The 15,917-nt window shown below is 55.7% G+C and overlaps 1 protein-coding gene across 7 annotated transcripts in view; it reads left to right on the forward strand.

Moving 5' to 3' along the window:
* Positions 1 to 15,917, forward strand: part of UNC13B (unc-13 homolog B) — a 225,236-nt gene that overhangs the window by 191,810 nt on the left and 17,509 nt on the right. For all 7 annotated transcript variants that reach the window (XM_063128355.1, XM_063128352.1, XM_063128353.1 and 4 more), the window contains 6 exons: positions 5,096 to 5,192; positions 6,421 to 6,564; positions 6,692 to 6,769; positions 7,459 to 7,536; positions 13,080 to 13,168; positions 14,294 to 14,437. In XM_063128355.1, coding sequence (XP_062984425.1) covers positions 5,096 to 5,192; positions 6,421 to 6,564; positions 6,692 to 6,769; positions 7,459 to 7,536; positions 13,080 to 13,168; positions 14,294 to 14,437 — 630 coding nt within the window. The remainder of the gene's footprint in view (positions 1 to 5,095; positions 5,193 to 6,420; positions 6,565 to 6,691; positions 6,770 to 7,458; positions 7,537 to 13,079; positions 13,169 to 14,293; positions 14,438 to 15,917) is intronic.

Here is a 15,917-nt window from a genome sequence, read left to right on the forward strand (position 1 = left end):
CCCTGCTTGTGGGCTCTCCTGGGCTCTGGAAACTCGAGTCAGCCGTGCTTGGGCCATGTAAGCCTAAAAGATCTGAAAAGGGGGGACTCCTAAGAGTGGGGTGATGGCCACTCACCCGTTCAGAACCTCCCGACGGGCTCCTGCCAGGGTGCCCTGGGACTTTTCTTTTTCCTAAAGCTTTTAAAACTTGATGTTGTTTGGACTTTACACTGTTAGTTTTACCCTACCCTGTGCCTGTTTACCCTACCCAGTGCCTGTTTACATTCTCCTCCCCTCCTTATTGCTTTACTATGATTTTATTAGATTGTAAGCCTATGCGGCAGAGTCTTGCGATTTACTGTTTTACTCTGTACAGCACCATGTACATTGATGGTGCTATATATAGAAATAAATAAATAAATAAATAAATAATAATAGTTGCAACGCGCTCTCAGGGCAGCTTCGTTCTGCTGCCAAACTGCACCCAGAGTTGGCCAGACAGTGGATTAATGCAGGACCTGGTCCAGCCCCCAAATATCACCCTCGCCTCCGAGGCCCTGCGTGACCGCTGCTCTGGAGCAAGGCTGACATCTCCAGCTTCATCTCTTCAGTGGGATCTGAATTGTTATGGGTCATGTTCAGTTTAAATCTTTTGCAAGCTCTATGGCCTCTCCTTAGGGGATAGGATGGAGAGAGAGAGAGAGAGAGAGAGAGAGAGAAAGGCTCTCTTTCTGAGATCCCTTTTGAAAACGGTGAGCAGACAGGAGTTTTTTCTCTTCTGCCCTTTGTTTTTCTGCAAGCTAAACAGGCCTCTTAAGTAAGAGCACGATAGGGGTGTGTGTAAAACTATGGAATGGAGCATTCTGAAAAATGATGGAAGGTCTTTCATGGAGCCCGTCTCTCTGTAGAGGCCTGGACAGCCATCGGCAAGCGTCTCCCCACAAAATAAGACTGTGCTGTGGGCCTAGAGTACGTGGGCCATTTGGGATGTGGCCAGGCATAGCGTCGTCGAACAAGAAACAGCTCACAAGGGCGGCCGTGACAGTAGCCAGATTGTGTCTGTAGGTTTCCGATCATTGAACTGTAGAGCGTTCAGGCCATATCCAAACGATCACACTTGTTCTATCGAGTTAATTAATGAAGGATAATTATTCCCGAGCTGATTATCCTTGGCTTCCAGTTACTCACCCAGATTGGGCTCCTCACGGCATGCTTTTGTCACGCTCAGCCCTGATTCGGAGTGCGCAAGAGTGATTCAGCGGCGTCCAAGAGAATAACAGCACGAAAGCCTCGTCACGGCGGGGCCCTGCCAGGCACCTCGCCTTGCAGGTGGAGCCCACCCACGGCCCACCTGTAGACGCAGGATAACGTTGCACCCACCTAGGCGCTGAGGCAAAGAACTTGGATCGCAGTTGGCTCCAGTCAGCTGTTTTGTCTTGGCTGTGGGGCAAATTGGGCTCTTAGTCAGTCTGCCATCCGCAGATGGAAAACGGATCTAAATGTTAGGCGTTACTAAGCAGGGGGCCGCTGCCTTCGCCAGAGGAAGCGAACTTGGCTTCTCTCTAGGTTTGTGCCTCGGTAACGACGCCCCTGTTGCCGTGGCGCTTCCGTGCCGTTGAGCCGGGCTCGTCTTTTGAGCCCTGGGGCTGTGACGGACCCCCCCCCCCCGCCTGCCTCTGCCACTGTGCCCGGCTCGCCTCCTGGCAACAGCCTCAGCGCTCTACCAGATTTGATGCACGTGGGGAGTGCTGAGTCATTTGCTTTACTAATAATCTGCATCTTCATCAAAGGTGGAAGATATTAAAACTTCTCCGCTTCTGCTTTCTCTCCAAGGGTCAGCAAACAAGTGAAGACAAACCAGAGCCTCATCCCAGTCAGAAGCCGAGGCTGAGTGGGCGAGAGATGGGACAAGCGCGAGGCCCTCTCCCCGCTGCTGGGAGGCGCGTTGGCACCAAGGGCAGGTGGAGGGCCAGAGTGCGAGCGCCCGGGTTTTGCTTCCCTTCCTTTCAGCCTCCGCGCTGGGACAGGCAGGCAGGGCACGGACGGCAAGTGGGACTTCATGAAGTCCCTTCTCTTTGCCTGCAGCTGAGCCTCACGGGAGTAGCAGCAACCCTCTCAAGCGTGCTGGCGTATGCTCGGCGCTCCCAAGACACATGGCGCGCTGCCTCTCCTCGTTCCTGGCTGGCTCAGCTGGTTGCATGAAATGCTGAAGGTCTTTTGGCGCTTGTCTGCTGGTTACTGGCAGCGGCGGCAGCAGAGGCCTCTCTCTCCCTCTCTCTCTCTCTCTCTCAGCTGCCCCAGGGGGCCAAGGAACTCTTAGCCAAGCTGCAGCCCTGGGATTCCTCTGAGCATCCTTGCCAAAGACAGTTGCGAAGTTGATGCGGTTGGGCAGCACTGCCCTTCCGGGTAGAAAGCACTTTCTGGGTGGTGGGGGGAGGTGTGTTGAGGTCGTGGTCAGGGGCAGCCTTTCCCACAGCTCCAGATGTCGTGGTGGCATCGCTGCCCTTTGTTCACGTAGAATCTAGAGGAAGAGCCAAGAGGAAACTCCCCATTTTGCTCTTTGGCATCGTGTTAGGGAGTGAGCATCGCGCAGACCGTGACTCTGCGCGTGACTAACAGGTTTCGTTTAACCTGTGTGAAGTTTTGTAACAACAAAACGCCCTGCAATAGGAGCGTTGAAACAAAACACGCACAAAACCCTCCGTCACCTCGTGGAACGTGCAGCTTGGTGGCAACTTGGTGACTGCGGGGCAGACAGGGGCGATGCTGGCATTTTAGCGCGGCATCAGCTATAACGCCAGTCTTCGGCAGCCTGAGCGCTTCTATTCTGAAGTGTGAAGGGGGTTATTTCAGGCTCCCCGGCGTGCCACGGGCCTTGCGCTCACTTCCCTCCGTAGCGTCTCTCACGTTCTGTGCAAAGTTAAGCAGCCCATAATTAGCGCCCTTTGTATAAGCTCAGCTGCCGCTCTGGAGAGGGCTGTAATCGACCACAAAGATCGGCGCGGTGTGCGGCTCTGTTGACTCTCCCGGCCTTCCTTGCAAGCGCTTTGTTTTGGTAACGTTTCCCAAGAGGCTTCAGTGCTGCGTGCAAACCGTGGCCCCGCCGGAAGGGAGCGCCGGACAGGTTCTCTGTACACCGGAAGCTTCAGTGCCTCTGCGCTGCGTCCTGCGTGGCTCTTAGAGATGGGGGGTGGGGAACGGGTACTTTGTAGGTGAGGGTGCGATGGGGGGCTGGAAGCAGGGCAAGGAAGGCAGACGCTCGGAGGAGGCCGGGAGCACAGACTTGGCCGGGGAGGGTTCAGGGCTGCCGTGGCTAAGCGTTGGCTGCCACCCTGGAGGCCGGGAGTGAGAGGAGGGGATTCTGCCGCCTCTCCTGCGAAAGCCGTTCCAACCTTCTGCCCCACTGCTGCTTGGAAGTGGGAATCAGGCCATAGGGCTGGCTGGCGGGTGAGCGGAGAGAGCTTGCAAGCCCGTGGGAAGGCACGCCGGGGAGGGCGTTGGCTTGGCTGGCCGAGATCATGCACATCTGGACTGAAAGGTGCAGCAATAGCTGTGCTCCAGCGACACCTGTCAGCAGGGGGGTCCGTCTCTTTTTCCCACTTAGGCAGAATCACGGCCACTGTTGCTCCGTCCCTCAAAGGCGTTATGCTGCAGAAGAGAAGACGTCTCGCAGCGCCAACTCCTTGACAGGGCACCAGGGGAGACGAATTTCCCCCCAGCTGACCTGGTGTCGGCCTGCCCCTGGGGCAGCGTTCTGTCCGGTGCCTCTTCCGTGCTGGGAACCGTCTCGGCAAAGAGACCCACGATCAGTTCCACAAAAGAGTGAAGGATCTGAGAGGCCCTGCCAGGACATTCACAGCCTGAAGGGCCAAATCCAGACTTTGGCTTCTTGCACTGTGTTCATCCACGTGCATTTCTGTCGACGGCTCCCTTAAAAATCCTACGAGGAGCTGTACGATCAGACTTAAAAATAAATAATCTCCCTGCAATCTACAAAAGTTGAGAGACGTGAGAAAAACGAAACAGAGGAGGTGGGGGAGAGAGGGAGAGGCAAGCGAACGCTCATATTCACACATCTGTGCGCTTCTTTAATTACTAGATGGTGGCAGGCTGAGGGCCGTTGTCAAATATGGAAAAAGAACGAAGGAGGAACAGCTAAAGGAAAGCGATGAGTTTTGTTGGCTCGTTTAAAAAGGGAGAAAGAGAGGCCAGTGGCAAGCAGGATGGGAGAAGAAGGGCTGCCTCTTGGCTCGTCTCGTGGCCTCTGCGGTGTCACCCCTGGGATGCTGTGTGGATGGTGCCTTGTGCCAGGCCTTGTGCACTAGAAGCTGCTGCCTAGCAGATTTACACTCTCAGGGCTGGCTTGATCCTATGTTCAAACAACCACCTGAGTCAGCACGAGTCCAAACAGGCGAGCTGAGGAGTTCTGAGAGAGAGAGAGAGGCAGGCAGGCCGAGGCCTGAAAGAGGTATATAAAAGGCAGGAGCCGCACCAAGCAGGATATAGTGGTATGAATGCGGCCTACAGTATATGTGTCCATGGGCCCCAACAGTTGTCCGTGCACTTCAATACCGCTATAAATCGGTCGTGTGGCTCCTGCCTGTTACATACCGCTTCCATAGTGCAATATCCTGCTTGGTGTAGATGAGGCCAGAGAGAGATGGGAAGCAAAGGCACGGAGGTCCAAGGTTAGGCTGAAATGTCAAGGCAACGAGGAGGAGCTTTGCACTGGGCCCGGTAATAAAGAGGAAGCCAGTGGAGGGAACTGGAGAAAGGAAAGAGACGGTCAGAGGAGGAGCCTCGCAAATGAGGTTGGCAGCCAAACTTTGGGCAAAGAGGAGAGGGGTGCGAAGGAGAAAGCAGGAGACCCAGGGACAAGATGACACCGTTATTGAGATTACTGAAGGAAAGAGCTGGAACTAAGGAAGCAGCGAACCCGTTCTGAGTCGACGCAGCAGGGGCTCAGCTGCTGAGACCAGCCGGGGGAAAGGCCCTCTAGCGCCTCGGTGGCTCCGGCGGGACTCGCTGTGCTTCGCCCCTGCCAGCTGCTTCGGAGGCGGTGCAGCGCGAAAGAGGGGCGCGGAGCCAAATGACGTGTGTCCCTGTCCCCACGCAGGTGGTTTGAGCAGTTTGTGATGCAGTGGCTGGATGAGAACGAAGACGTGTCCATGGAGTTCTTGCATGGGGCTCTGGAGAGAGATAAGAAGGACGGGGTAGGTACATGGAGCTGCTCTGCCCCAGAGGCTGTGCACTGGGGCGGAGCGAGCGGTCTTGGGGCGGGGCGGGGGCGGAGAAATGGCTCCCGCTTGGGAGACAGGGAAGCATTTTAACCTGCTGGGGAAATCAGAGCAAGTCCTTTGGGCTCTTTGTTGCTGCTCCCGGTGGTGGTAATCTTATTTATTTATTTAGAATATTTATATACCACTCCCCACTGGAAAATTTCGGAGCGGTGTATGAGATAAAATAAAAATAAAAACAGAATAAAACACTTAAAACAAATTTTAAAAGAAGCAAATACAGAGACTCAAGGCTGCATATTAAGGAAAGGCTTCCTGGAATAAAGATGTTTTATCTTTAAATAAATATGCCAGCAAACCAAACAGTCTGACACACTCCTATCTTCTCTGCCCGATTCTGCACGTGCGCACGCACGCACGCACACTGACTCACGCTTGCCAGGGCTTGTTTTCACAATAACAGGAAACCCGCCAGGGATGCCCTGCCTCCTGCCCCCCACCCAGCCCCACTGCATTCAGTTTTCCTTGTTTAGAATTATCCCGTCTATTGCTTCAGTGGCGAATGAGAAGCAGATACAAGCGGACTAAATGCGCTTGTGGCTGGTATTTGAATGACAGCAAAAGGGAGGCTGGCTGGCGAAAGGCCACAGACTCATTTACAAGGGTGAATATCGTTCCCCATTGCTCGGAGGCCGTGAGAGACCAAGAGAGCTTTAAAGATCGGTGTCTAAACTAGGATTGGTTTTGACACTCAGCCTTTCCAAGCAACAAACAGCTACGTTTGGGGCTTGCAAGAAGGCAAAAGGCTTCCTGCATCGCTACCGCTGTGGTCCCATCGCCCACGCCACCACTTCCATGCCGCCCGGTGGGGCTGCCCGCAGCTGTTTGGGGCAGAAACCTCCCCCGGGCATCGCTGTGTAGTGCAGAGCCCAGGTCAGGGCCAGGTGTGGCGCGCAGGCTTTTATCTCGGGAAGGCCTGAGGCTCCATCGTCCCCAGCAAGGGTGGCACCTTGCGTGCCTTGTCTGGAAGGCAGGGGGCGGGGGGCATGAATTCAGTCAGTAAATGCCACTCAAAGGCTTGTGCCTGAGAGCTGCTGCCATTGGGGACTCCAGGCACGGCTCCCCCGTGGCTCTGGCGGGGCGCAGCCCTGCTCCGTTCCACACTCGGGCGCTCCAATCCCTGCTCTTTCCGTGTCGGCTCTAGTTCCAGCAGACCTCTGAGCACGCCCTGTTCTCCTGCTCGGTGGTGGACGTCTTCACGCAGCTCAACCAGAGCTTTGAGATCATCAAGAAGCTGGAGTGCCCCGATCCTGCCATTGTAGCCCGCTACATGCGGCGCTTTGCCAAGGTAACGCCCGCTCGGCTTTTGGCTTCCCCCGAGACCGCCTCGCTGGGGTGGCGGTTCTCAGCGGGTCCCCCTCTGTCTCCCGGCTCCCAGAAAGGAGGCGAGGGTCATGTTTGTGGTCTACTTGCAGACCATCGGGAAGGTGCTGATGCAGTACGCAGACATCGTCTCCCGGAACTTCCAGACCTACTGCTTGAAGGAGAAGCTGGTGAGTCCCTCGGCCGCACCCTTCAGATGAATAGCCGAGAAGAGAATCCGGCCCTTTCTTGGCCGTTCCTTTCTTGGGCGTCTTTTAGCTGGTGGCCCTCTCAAGGGCTCTTGGGTTGATTTAGCAGCAGCTAAGTAACGACGCCTGGCCAGATGTGCAGGTGCATTAGCCAGATGTGCAAGCCTGTGCAGTCTCTTGGGTCTTTTTCAAGAGAAGGACGGCTAAGAAATCATAGCCGTAATGGGGACGACAGAAGTTGCAGCCTAGCTGTCAGGGCAGAAGGTCTCTCACCAGCCTTGGCTTGGAGCAGAAGGCTGCCGGCCACCCTTAGCTCACCTTTGCAAGCAATGGAAGGTGAGCCTCCTCCCTGTCAGGACAAGGGACGGCGGTGGCAGCAGAACGCGCGTTGCCCTGGGGGACGCGACTGCCCCAGGCCTTCGCCCCTCGTCCAGCGCTGTTTCTCGGTCGGACTTCTCCGTTGGTGTTGGGGGAAGCAGGGATGGCTGGGAGGGGGGTCCGTTCGCTTCCTGCTCGCCGCCCCTTCCAATGCGCAAGGCTTGCTTCTCCCTCCGTCACCGCCAACCTTGTCCCCCGTTCCTGCCCCCCAAGCCTTTGCACAGAGGAAGCCAGTGAGCTTTTCGCCTTTGTCGCCCTTGTCAGTAACTTTGCCGTTCTCTCCCGGTGCTCAGCCCTGCATCCTGATGAACAACATCCAGCAGCTAAGAGTGCAGCTGGAGAAGATGTTTGAGGCTATGGGGGCCAAGGAGGTAAGAGCTGTGTGGTGATGGGGGAGCGGATCAGCCAACAGCGGGGGGGGGAATGCCGTGGGTGGGTGTAGCGCCCCCTTCTGTGCGCCGTTTTAGCGCTACCTCTGCGCCTGGATGGGGAGTGGCGTTCTTGGGCGGCCTGGCAAGCGGGAAGCAGAAGGGATGCCCTCCGCAGGGGGAGACGGTGCCACCGCCTGCACGGGATCCGTTCCCGAGCACGGCATTTCCGGAAGGCCGCACAAGCACTCCCGTTGGCATGCTGAAGAGGCGCCGAAACATTCACGCAACCGTTTCACCGGGCAACGAATGGTCAGCCAGAATGAAACTGCCTTGCTGGAAAGGGAGGCAAAAATACGCAAAGGACTTTGGAGGGTCAGTCTGGAGTTGGAGGGATGCCTTCCCAAAGCCCGCCTCACCTGCCGCTGGGGGCTCAGGGTCGTTCTTGGCAGCCGGACGCACGGCGTGCGCCTCCCTTTCCGTCTTTCGGCCGCTCGCTCAGAGAGCGTTTGCCCTCACCGGAGGCAGCAGGGCTTTGCTCCTTAGCTGATTCGAACCGGTGTCCTCAGCATGTTTGGTCTTAACCTGTGTCTGTCTGTCTCTGTCTCTCTGTCTTTGTCTTTTCCTTGCTTTCCAAGATTGAGGATGGTGAAGAGAAGGAGAAGGAGGAGAAGGATCCTGAACAGAGGGATCCTATTGCTGTTAGAACCAAATTTGCCTTGTTTGGGCCTTGAGGCCCGCCCTCCTTAGCTGTGTGACTCACTAGACCCTACACCTGTAGTTTCTGCACCCAGTGGGAACTCCGCGGTGGCCGGCCTGGCGCTGGGCGGATTCCATCAGCCTCTTGCTGAAGCTGCTGACAGCATTTCAGGAGGCAGCTAAAAGCTCTTCCAAACAGCCTTAAGACAAGGCATCAAATATTACGACGGGGGCTCCTGGTTAGCAGGGTGAGCAGCCCCAGAGGAGGCACGTGGCACGTGGCAGCTCGTGGAAGGGGCTTGCCGGATTCCTCGGGCCTTTTGCTGCCTCTTGCTCCTTCGAGGCAGCTGCAGCCACCGCTGCTGTTTGCAAGAAGCTTTGGTTTCCTTGAAACGGCTTCCGTGGGGCTCCCTGGTCCCCCCCCCCCGTGGTGCATCCGTGTAGGGCTCTGCTCGGTGCAGTTTTCCCGTCCTTGCTAGAATAGGCCCCGGTCCTAGTCTGTGCGGTGCGTAGAGGCTCTGAGTACTGTTTTCAACTTGGCTAGTGAGTGCCGGCCGCAGAGATATATATAATATAGAGCTCCTGCTTCCAGCTTTAGTCAGCTGAGCAAATGGCTAGAAACGTTTGCTGCTCATCTAATGCAAAGCTTCATCCCCCCCCCTCCCCATCCCTTCCTGACCTAGGATTTCCCATGAGTCACCAACATTTCCCCCAGGATTTCAGCTGGAAGGATTTGCCAGGGAAGAGGGAGAAAAAGGCCTTTCAGGAAATCGCGCACTCAGAGATGGGGGTGGCTTTATCCAGCACGTCAGCCGCTGTGGCTTGCAGGCGCCCACGGGCACCCTTCCCACAACCCAGCCCCCTCCCCCATCGCAGGTTGTCATGTTATGCGCACCCGGTTGTAGGCGTGACAAGCCACCCACAGCCCTAAAACAGCCAATGGGTTCTGGGTGGGAGTTCGTGTTTTACAGATGGGAAACGGAAGCTGAGATCACGACTGAGCCCCAGAACTGATGGGATTCACATGTGAATTCCCCGGCTCCACCTGTGTGCACATGTGCAATGCCCTGTGGCCATGTGGCTGAACCCCTGCAATCGCCCCCACGTGACGGCATTTTCATGTGTTCGTGTTAAGGGAATCCTCCATCTGACACCTGTTTACTCTGTCTCCTTCCCTAAAGAAAGGCCTTTTTTAGACCAGGTTGAGAGGCCTTATAGCCCCTTTCCAACTCTACTGTTCTATGATTCCAGGAGGTTAAGAAGCACAGAGGTGGGGTGTGGGCCCAGATTTGAGGGAGGACCTGCTGTGGGGCGGGGGGGCAACACCCGATGTCACCTCAGCCTGGAGCTCTTCCAATTCGAACGGGGGTGATGGCCGGGCTGAGCCCTCCCTCTTGGAATCATCGTCCCATCCCTCTTTGCAGGTGTACATTTGCAAATGTGCCTCTGAGGACTGGAACATTTGGTTTCGGAGCTGTCCTGATTCTGTTACAGCAGCGGACGCTGGATGCTACGGAAATATTCCATTGCGTTCACAGCTGGAAAGCGTCGTGTGCACAGCTAGGGCCAATTGTGTTTTCCACGGCATATTTTTCTGGCCTAGTTAATTAGCGTAGCCGTATTGCTGCAGGAGGTTAATTGTGGCGACACGTGGGGCAGCCGTCACTCTTCTCTACCGTGGGGCACAACGTGGCGCCTTCCGCTCACTCGCTCGGCTGGGTCTGCATCCAATGGCGCTGAGAAATGGCTCTGCAGCTGCTGGGGGCTCAGCTGTAGTCAAACCCTTAGTCACTGTGGCCAGGTTAATGACACAGGAGAAATGGCGAGTCCAGGACCAGGTTGCGATGGGGCACTGAGCACCTGTGAAGGCATCTGCGGGAGGGTCCCGCGCTCTCGCTTTACAAGTGAACAGAGCTCCTGGCTGTCTTTAGGGCAGCCCAAACCCCACACTTTCACTGCTTTGGGGTGGCGGCAGCTGATTTTGCCGCCACAGTGAAAACGTGGGGTTTCCAGTGCTCGTCGCATCCTCTGCTCGGGTGGATGGCGACCAATCAGGAGTCGCCATCCGCTCGGCCATATCTCCACTGCGACTCCGGAGCATGGCTTAGATGGCGGATGTGCCATCCTCACTTTGCTCTGGAGGGAAAAAATCAGGGTAAGTTCCCAACTTCTTTTCTCTGCGGCTTTGGCAAAAAGCCCCGGGGTGGTTGTGTGATTGCTGCGGTGTCATATAATTGACGCTGCGCCACTGCGCGCCCATCCCTGAGCTTTCCAAGCATTTCGGCCGCCTCTTAGGCCGTCTTTGATGGAAGAGGTTTGACTTGGTAATCGTTTCTCCGTGTTTTTACTTCTTCTCTCATACCTTCTGTCCATAATACCTTGGAGCCATGATTTCCGCCGCATGACTGTGTAGTGCATGTCACAGCACTCACTTCTGTTTGCCTTAAGCACGCTGCCCGTCAAGATCATCACGGCTTTGTAATTAGACAGAGAGTGAACCATCGCTTCGCATTCGTAGCAAAGAACATGCTCAACCAGAGTTTGGGGCATTGATGCTTTAGCCTTTCATGCACCTTCCCTGCATTCTTTCATTTGCAAGAGGGATACACCAAGATTTGTAAGCACATCAGCAACTATACTAAAAGTGAAAATATTAAACAGCAGTCATCAGTCTAAACACAAACCCACAACAGGCTCACTCGTGCGAACGCCCAGAGTGGTCAAAGAGGGAAAGTTTCTCTATTTTAGGAGTCTCATAAAGCACAAAAGCTTCCCTTGCCTTTGTGGCTATTCTGCAAGGGCTGCTCCAGAACCCATTTACAAATGAGGGGAGCGAGGAATTGCCTAGTTGTGGGGGGTGCAGCAGCCCAGGCGCCGCCATGTTTTCCGCCGTGTCACGGGCGGATGTGACCGGCCGAAAGCCAAGCTGACGCTGATCCCTGACGTCAGCCGGCCGAGCAGGTCCTGGCTGAGCTGAGAGCTGGTCTTGCCGCCTGCCGCCCCTGCGTCTCGCTGCCGTCCACACCCGAGAGCAGTCTGCAGGGCCCACAACGGGAGTCCTGCTCCCTGCCCTGACGGCTGCCTGTCTGTCCTGGGCGGCGTGATTCCGGGAGGGGGGCAGCCGTTCCCTCGGCCCCTGCACAGCCACACGCCGGGCTCTCTATCAAGGCCTGGCACTTGCCAGCTTCAGCCGCGTACATCTCGAGAGGCTGGAATGAGCACGCACCTCCCCCTGCGCTCTCCTGAGCCTGGGGAAATGGGGCTGCTTCATCGAGGCCCAGCGTGGAGGAGGAGGAGGAGGAGGAGAAGGTGGAGCCAGAAAAAGCTGAGTTGGTAAAGGGCCGCTCTGGCAGCTGGCTTGGAGGTGGCGGGTCCTCCCCTAGGGCACACGGGCACACACACACACCCATTGGGAGCGGAGTGCTGGGATGCTCCGAGCCAGCTCCCTGGCCACATCCCCACTGAGGGGCTGCAAGGCGGAGTTTGTTCTGTCTGGGCAAGTGAGAAAGCTCCAAAACCCCAGCCAGGAACTGAAAGCCCGTCGGCCGCCTGAGCTTCAGCAAGGACTGTCTTTGGCCTGGCTGGGAGTTCACTGTTAACTGTCTTTGGCCTGGCTGGGAGTTTAAATGTTGTTTAAAATGTTAGCTGCTTTTATGTTTTTGTGGTTTTAAATTTTGAATATTGGTTTTTAATGTCCAGTTTTTTTAATCTTTGTAAACCGCCCAGAGAGCGGTTATGGCTATGGGGTGGTATATAAACGCCGTCAATCCATCCATCCATCAGAGAAGCGTGTGCCCCTGGGCTCTGCCATCGCAAAGCGGTGCCCAAAGGCCCTGTTGACCCGTCTTCGTCGTTGGGGCTTTGGCTCTGGGGCGCTTTCTGGGAGGAGACGCGTGAGGCATCGGCCCAGGGCTGAGGCCTTGTGTGGCTTTTGGCTCTGGGGTGCACCACGTGCTGACAGGCTGACCTCTCCCCCCCACTCAATATTCCCCCCCCCCCGGAATATGTTTGAAGGGTGATATAAGAATACGTTTAATAGTCAAAGTAGAGGTCTCCGGGAAGAAATCGAACAGCAGGCCTGCAAGAGGCGCAGTCCAGAGTGACTTGGTCTGGGGCCTTTCTTGGTGGCAGTGCCAGGAATGCGTGAGGGTGGGCCCGTGGCTCAGCAGGCTCTCATCCCAGTGGCTCAGTAGCATTCGGCACGCTGTGCCAGGGAGGGGCCCAGCCAGGGGAGCTTTGTGAAGGGCCGTTCTCGGCCATCGTTGTGCTTGGTGCCTAGGCCCGTGTCCGCGTCTTGCCCCGGGAGCCGGACGTGCCTGCCCCTTTCACAGGAGACCTGAGTGGGCAGCAAGCGTGCACAGCGCCCCGTGTGTAGGGAAGGGACCCTTGTGTTTGCCACATGACAGAAAGAGGGAGCAAATGGCAGCTCGACGTCTGCACAGTCTTGTTGTTTTGACTCAGAAGGTCTGAACAGGCTGTAACTCTCCAAGAGCCCAGAAAGAGGCTCAGCTGTCGCTGGGCTTCGACGGGCAGACAGACACGGCCCAAGCACGGCTTTTGTAGCCCAGCTTCATGGGTGCCTGTTCACTTGCTGTCATGGGTAGGGCAGGGCGGGGTCAGTATCAGGCAGGGCGCTCTGGCCCCAGTGAGACGTAGCTGAGGACCCTCAGGGGCCACCTGACACTACCGCTGTGTTGCGTCCAATGAGTTCCACGCCGTTCTGCTGCTGGCGCATAGATCCACCCTCCAGGCTTGCTGGCCTCGGCTCTAGTCTCTGTGTGCCAACGGGCGCCGGGTGCCCTTAGCAGAGCCCTGGCAAAAACCTGCTGTCTTTTGTCTGTCTGCAGTTGGATCCAGAAGCCAGTGACTCCCTCAAGGAGCTGCAGGTGAAACTGAACAACGTCCTGGACGAGCTCAGTGCTGTGTTTGGGAACAGGTGGGTGCCCTGCGTTTCCTTTCTCCCTTTTCTTCTTTTAAGCGTTTTCCCTGTGCCTGACTTTGTGCCTCAGAAGATTGAGAGAAAAGCATAACCTCGTGGGTGTAGAAATTGGTCTGGACTTTAATCCCAAGTCCTCATGCATAAAAGCAATGGAGAAATGGAGAAATGTTTGCGTGTTGCTCTCCCAGCACAAAGGGAAATGTGCCTTGAACTGTGAAATCTGTCTGGAGTTCATATCCGTGGAATCCTATCGCCGCGGGATGGAGCTCACCGGCTCATTGATCAAGGGCAATTTCTGTTTTAACATTCAAAAGGTAATCTGGTGGATTTAGCAAGCAGCAGTTCTATTAATGCCCAGGTCCGCGGCGGCGCTGCTATCAGCTCACCGGCTTAGTAAGAGCTGAGCGATAAGTACAGTCCTGTCCGCTTTCTCCCCCCACGCCCCCGGCCCCAGTATTCACAGGAGGGTGTGGGAGAGTTCCTCCTCTGGACTGGGAGATCAAAACTGATCATAAGTTCTAGGGGCCCACGAAAAGGGCCTCTCTGTAGGATGACTCTGTCTGTCTGTCTGTCTGTCTGTCTGTCTCTCTCTCTCTCTCTCTCTCTCTCCCCGGGAGCGGTATCCTACGTGGCCCCGGCCTGCAAGCTTGGCTGGCAACAGGCCTGCCTTGCGTTTCCTAGTGCTGTCTCAGCAAAGGATGGTGCAGGGGCGTTTCTCAGCCAAACGCTAACAAGGGATGGGGGAGAAGCACCTTGGTCTGACCTGGGGAAGGGCAGGTCAGCCCTTCAGCAACACGGGGAGGTTTAGGAGGGGCCTCGGACGGCCGTTGAGAACTTCTTGGGCCTTTGAAAGATGCGGCTCCTTTATGCGCACACCTATGGCTGTTGGCGAAGGGGAGGCCCTTCGTTTCTGGGAAGAGAAATCCTCGTCACGATGAACTGCCATGTGCCGGGCAGCCTGCTGCTCGAGGACACCCGTCGTCTCCTGCTTTCTTGGAGCAATGCACAGCTGTGGATCCGAGGGAAGGAAGCCGGTCGCATCAACCTGCAAGAGGTGGGTGGGAGGGCTTTGGCGCTGGGGTGTGCCGTGCCGGGAGTAATCGCGCCGCCCTTTGTCTCCAGTTTCCAGGCACGGATCGACGAGTGTGTCAAGCAGATGTCGGATATCCTGTGCCAGGTGAAAGGGGCTGGCAACGCCCCGCCCAATGTCGTGGCCCAAGATGCAGACAACGTCCTCCGGCCCTTAATGGACTTCCTGGATGGAAAGTAAGGAGGCATGCAGAGGACATGAGGGGCCACCTGCAGAGAGATTCGGCAGCGAAGGCAGGGCTGGGAGCCCCTTGGCTGGGCAACGGAGCCCTTCTGGCTAGCAGGCCATAACATCCACTGGGGGAGGGTTTTCCAGCTGCCCTGTGAGAACCTGGGGAAGGGGCTTCCCGGTGGCCTGCGTCTCTTGCCTGTCTGCCGGATTTCTCCCGCCTGAGCAGCTCCTGTCCTAGCAGAGGCCGAGGGGTAGAAGAACTTCTGAAACGGCCAGAGAAAAGTCCAGTTAATACAAGAGGCTTCCCTGAGGAGTGGGGGAAAGGGGAGCCATTGGGTTTGCCCAGCTTTAGGTCCGGCAATGCTCCAATGGCTGCACCAGGGAAAGGGACACAGGAGGGTCCGGGGGGGGGAGGTGGCAGGGGAAGCACCCCTTCCGTGCACAGGCGGCTGGGGACGCAGCACTTTGGGAAGTGAATATGGCGGGGGAGTTCTGCCTTGGAGGACTCTGCCAGGATGGGTGGCGTATTTATTTATTTATTTAAAACATTTATATCCCGTCCTATATCAATAAGATCTCAGGGCAGCGTTCAGGTAAAAGCATACAGTATAAAACAGTAAATATACACAGCTAAAAACAAACTAAACCATAAACCAAGTTAAAACAATATATAATTTAAAAGCAGTAAAACTATTTTAAAACAGTTAAAACAATGTGCCTAGTGAAATCATCCCCACCAAGGCACTGGGAAGCAGGTTCTCTCTAGCTAGCGCCATGGATCTAGTCCTGCAGTTGTAAATTAGTGAACTGGTCCAACTTGATCCCTGGGAATTCAAAGCCAAATCTTCCTGAATCTGAGGTTAAAAAGTTATGGCTCCAATCCAAGGCCCCCCTAATTCTGGCAAGAACGTTGTTTTGACAGATCACAGGTAACTTTTTGAATCTCTCAAAAATTATTTTTATAGCTTGGCTTCTGGTGTGCTTTCTGTACATGCTCAGGGGCTGCGCTAGCAAATGAGGTTACCAATCCTTTCTGAATCCTTTAAGAAGGATATATAACAGATCTACTCCTCTTTACGGTATTACATAGAATCATAGAATAGCAGAGTTGGAAGGGGCCTACAAGGCCATGGAGTCCAACCCCCTGCTCAATGCAGGAAGCCACCCTAAAGCATCCCCGACAGATGCCGTGTGCCCGTGTGGAACTTGATGCAAACAGGATCCGGATGGTTCTAAAGTGTGGGTACTTCTAGGAGGGTTCCTTCCTTCCTTTGCGTCTCTCCACGCCTCCCACGCCACGAGTCGTCCCGCTTCCTTTGCACAGAGTCGAAGTCCCATAGTTGAGGAGCGGAGCTGGTTCCAACTCGCTATGTCAGATCGGCCCCCAGGCGCTCAGCGTGAAAGAGTCGGGCTCAGCCAGTGCATGTTCTGCATTCAGAAGCGTTCAGCAGCTGCTAACAGCACCTCTGAAGTATTGGTGCATTA

Source organism: Elgaria multicarinata, chromosome 6 (assembly GCF_023053635.1).
Source record: "Elgaria multicarinata webbii isolate HBS135686 ecotype San Diego chromosome 6, rElgMul1.1.pri, whole genome shotgun sequence".
NCBI classification, from domain to species: Eukaryota; Metazoa; Chordata; class Lepidosauria; order Squamata; family Anguidae; genus Elgaria; species Elgaria multicarinata.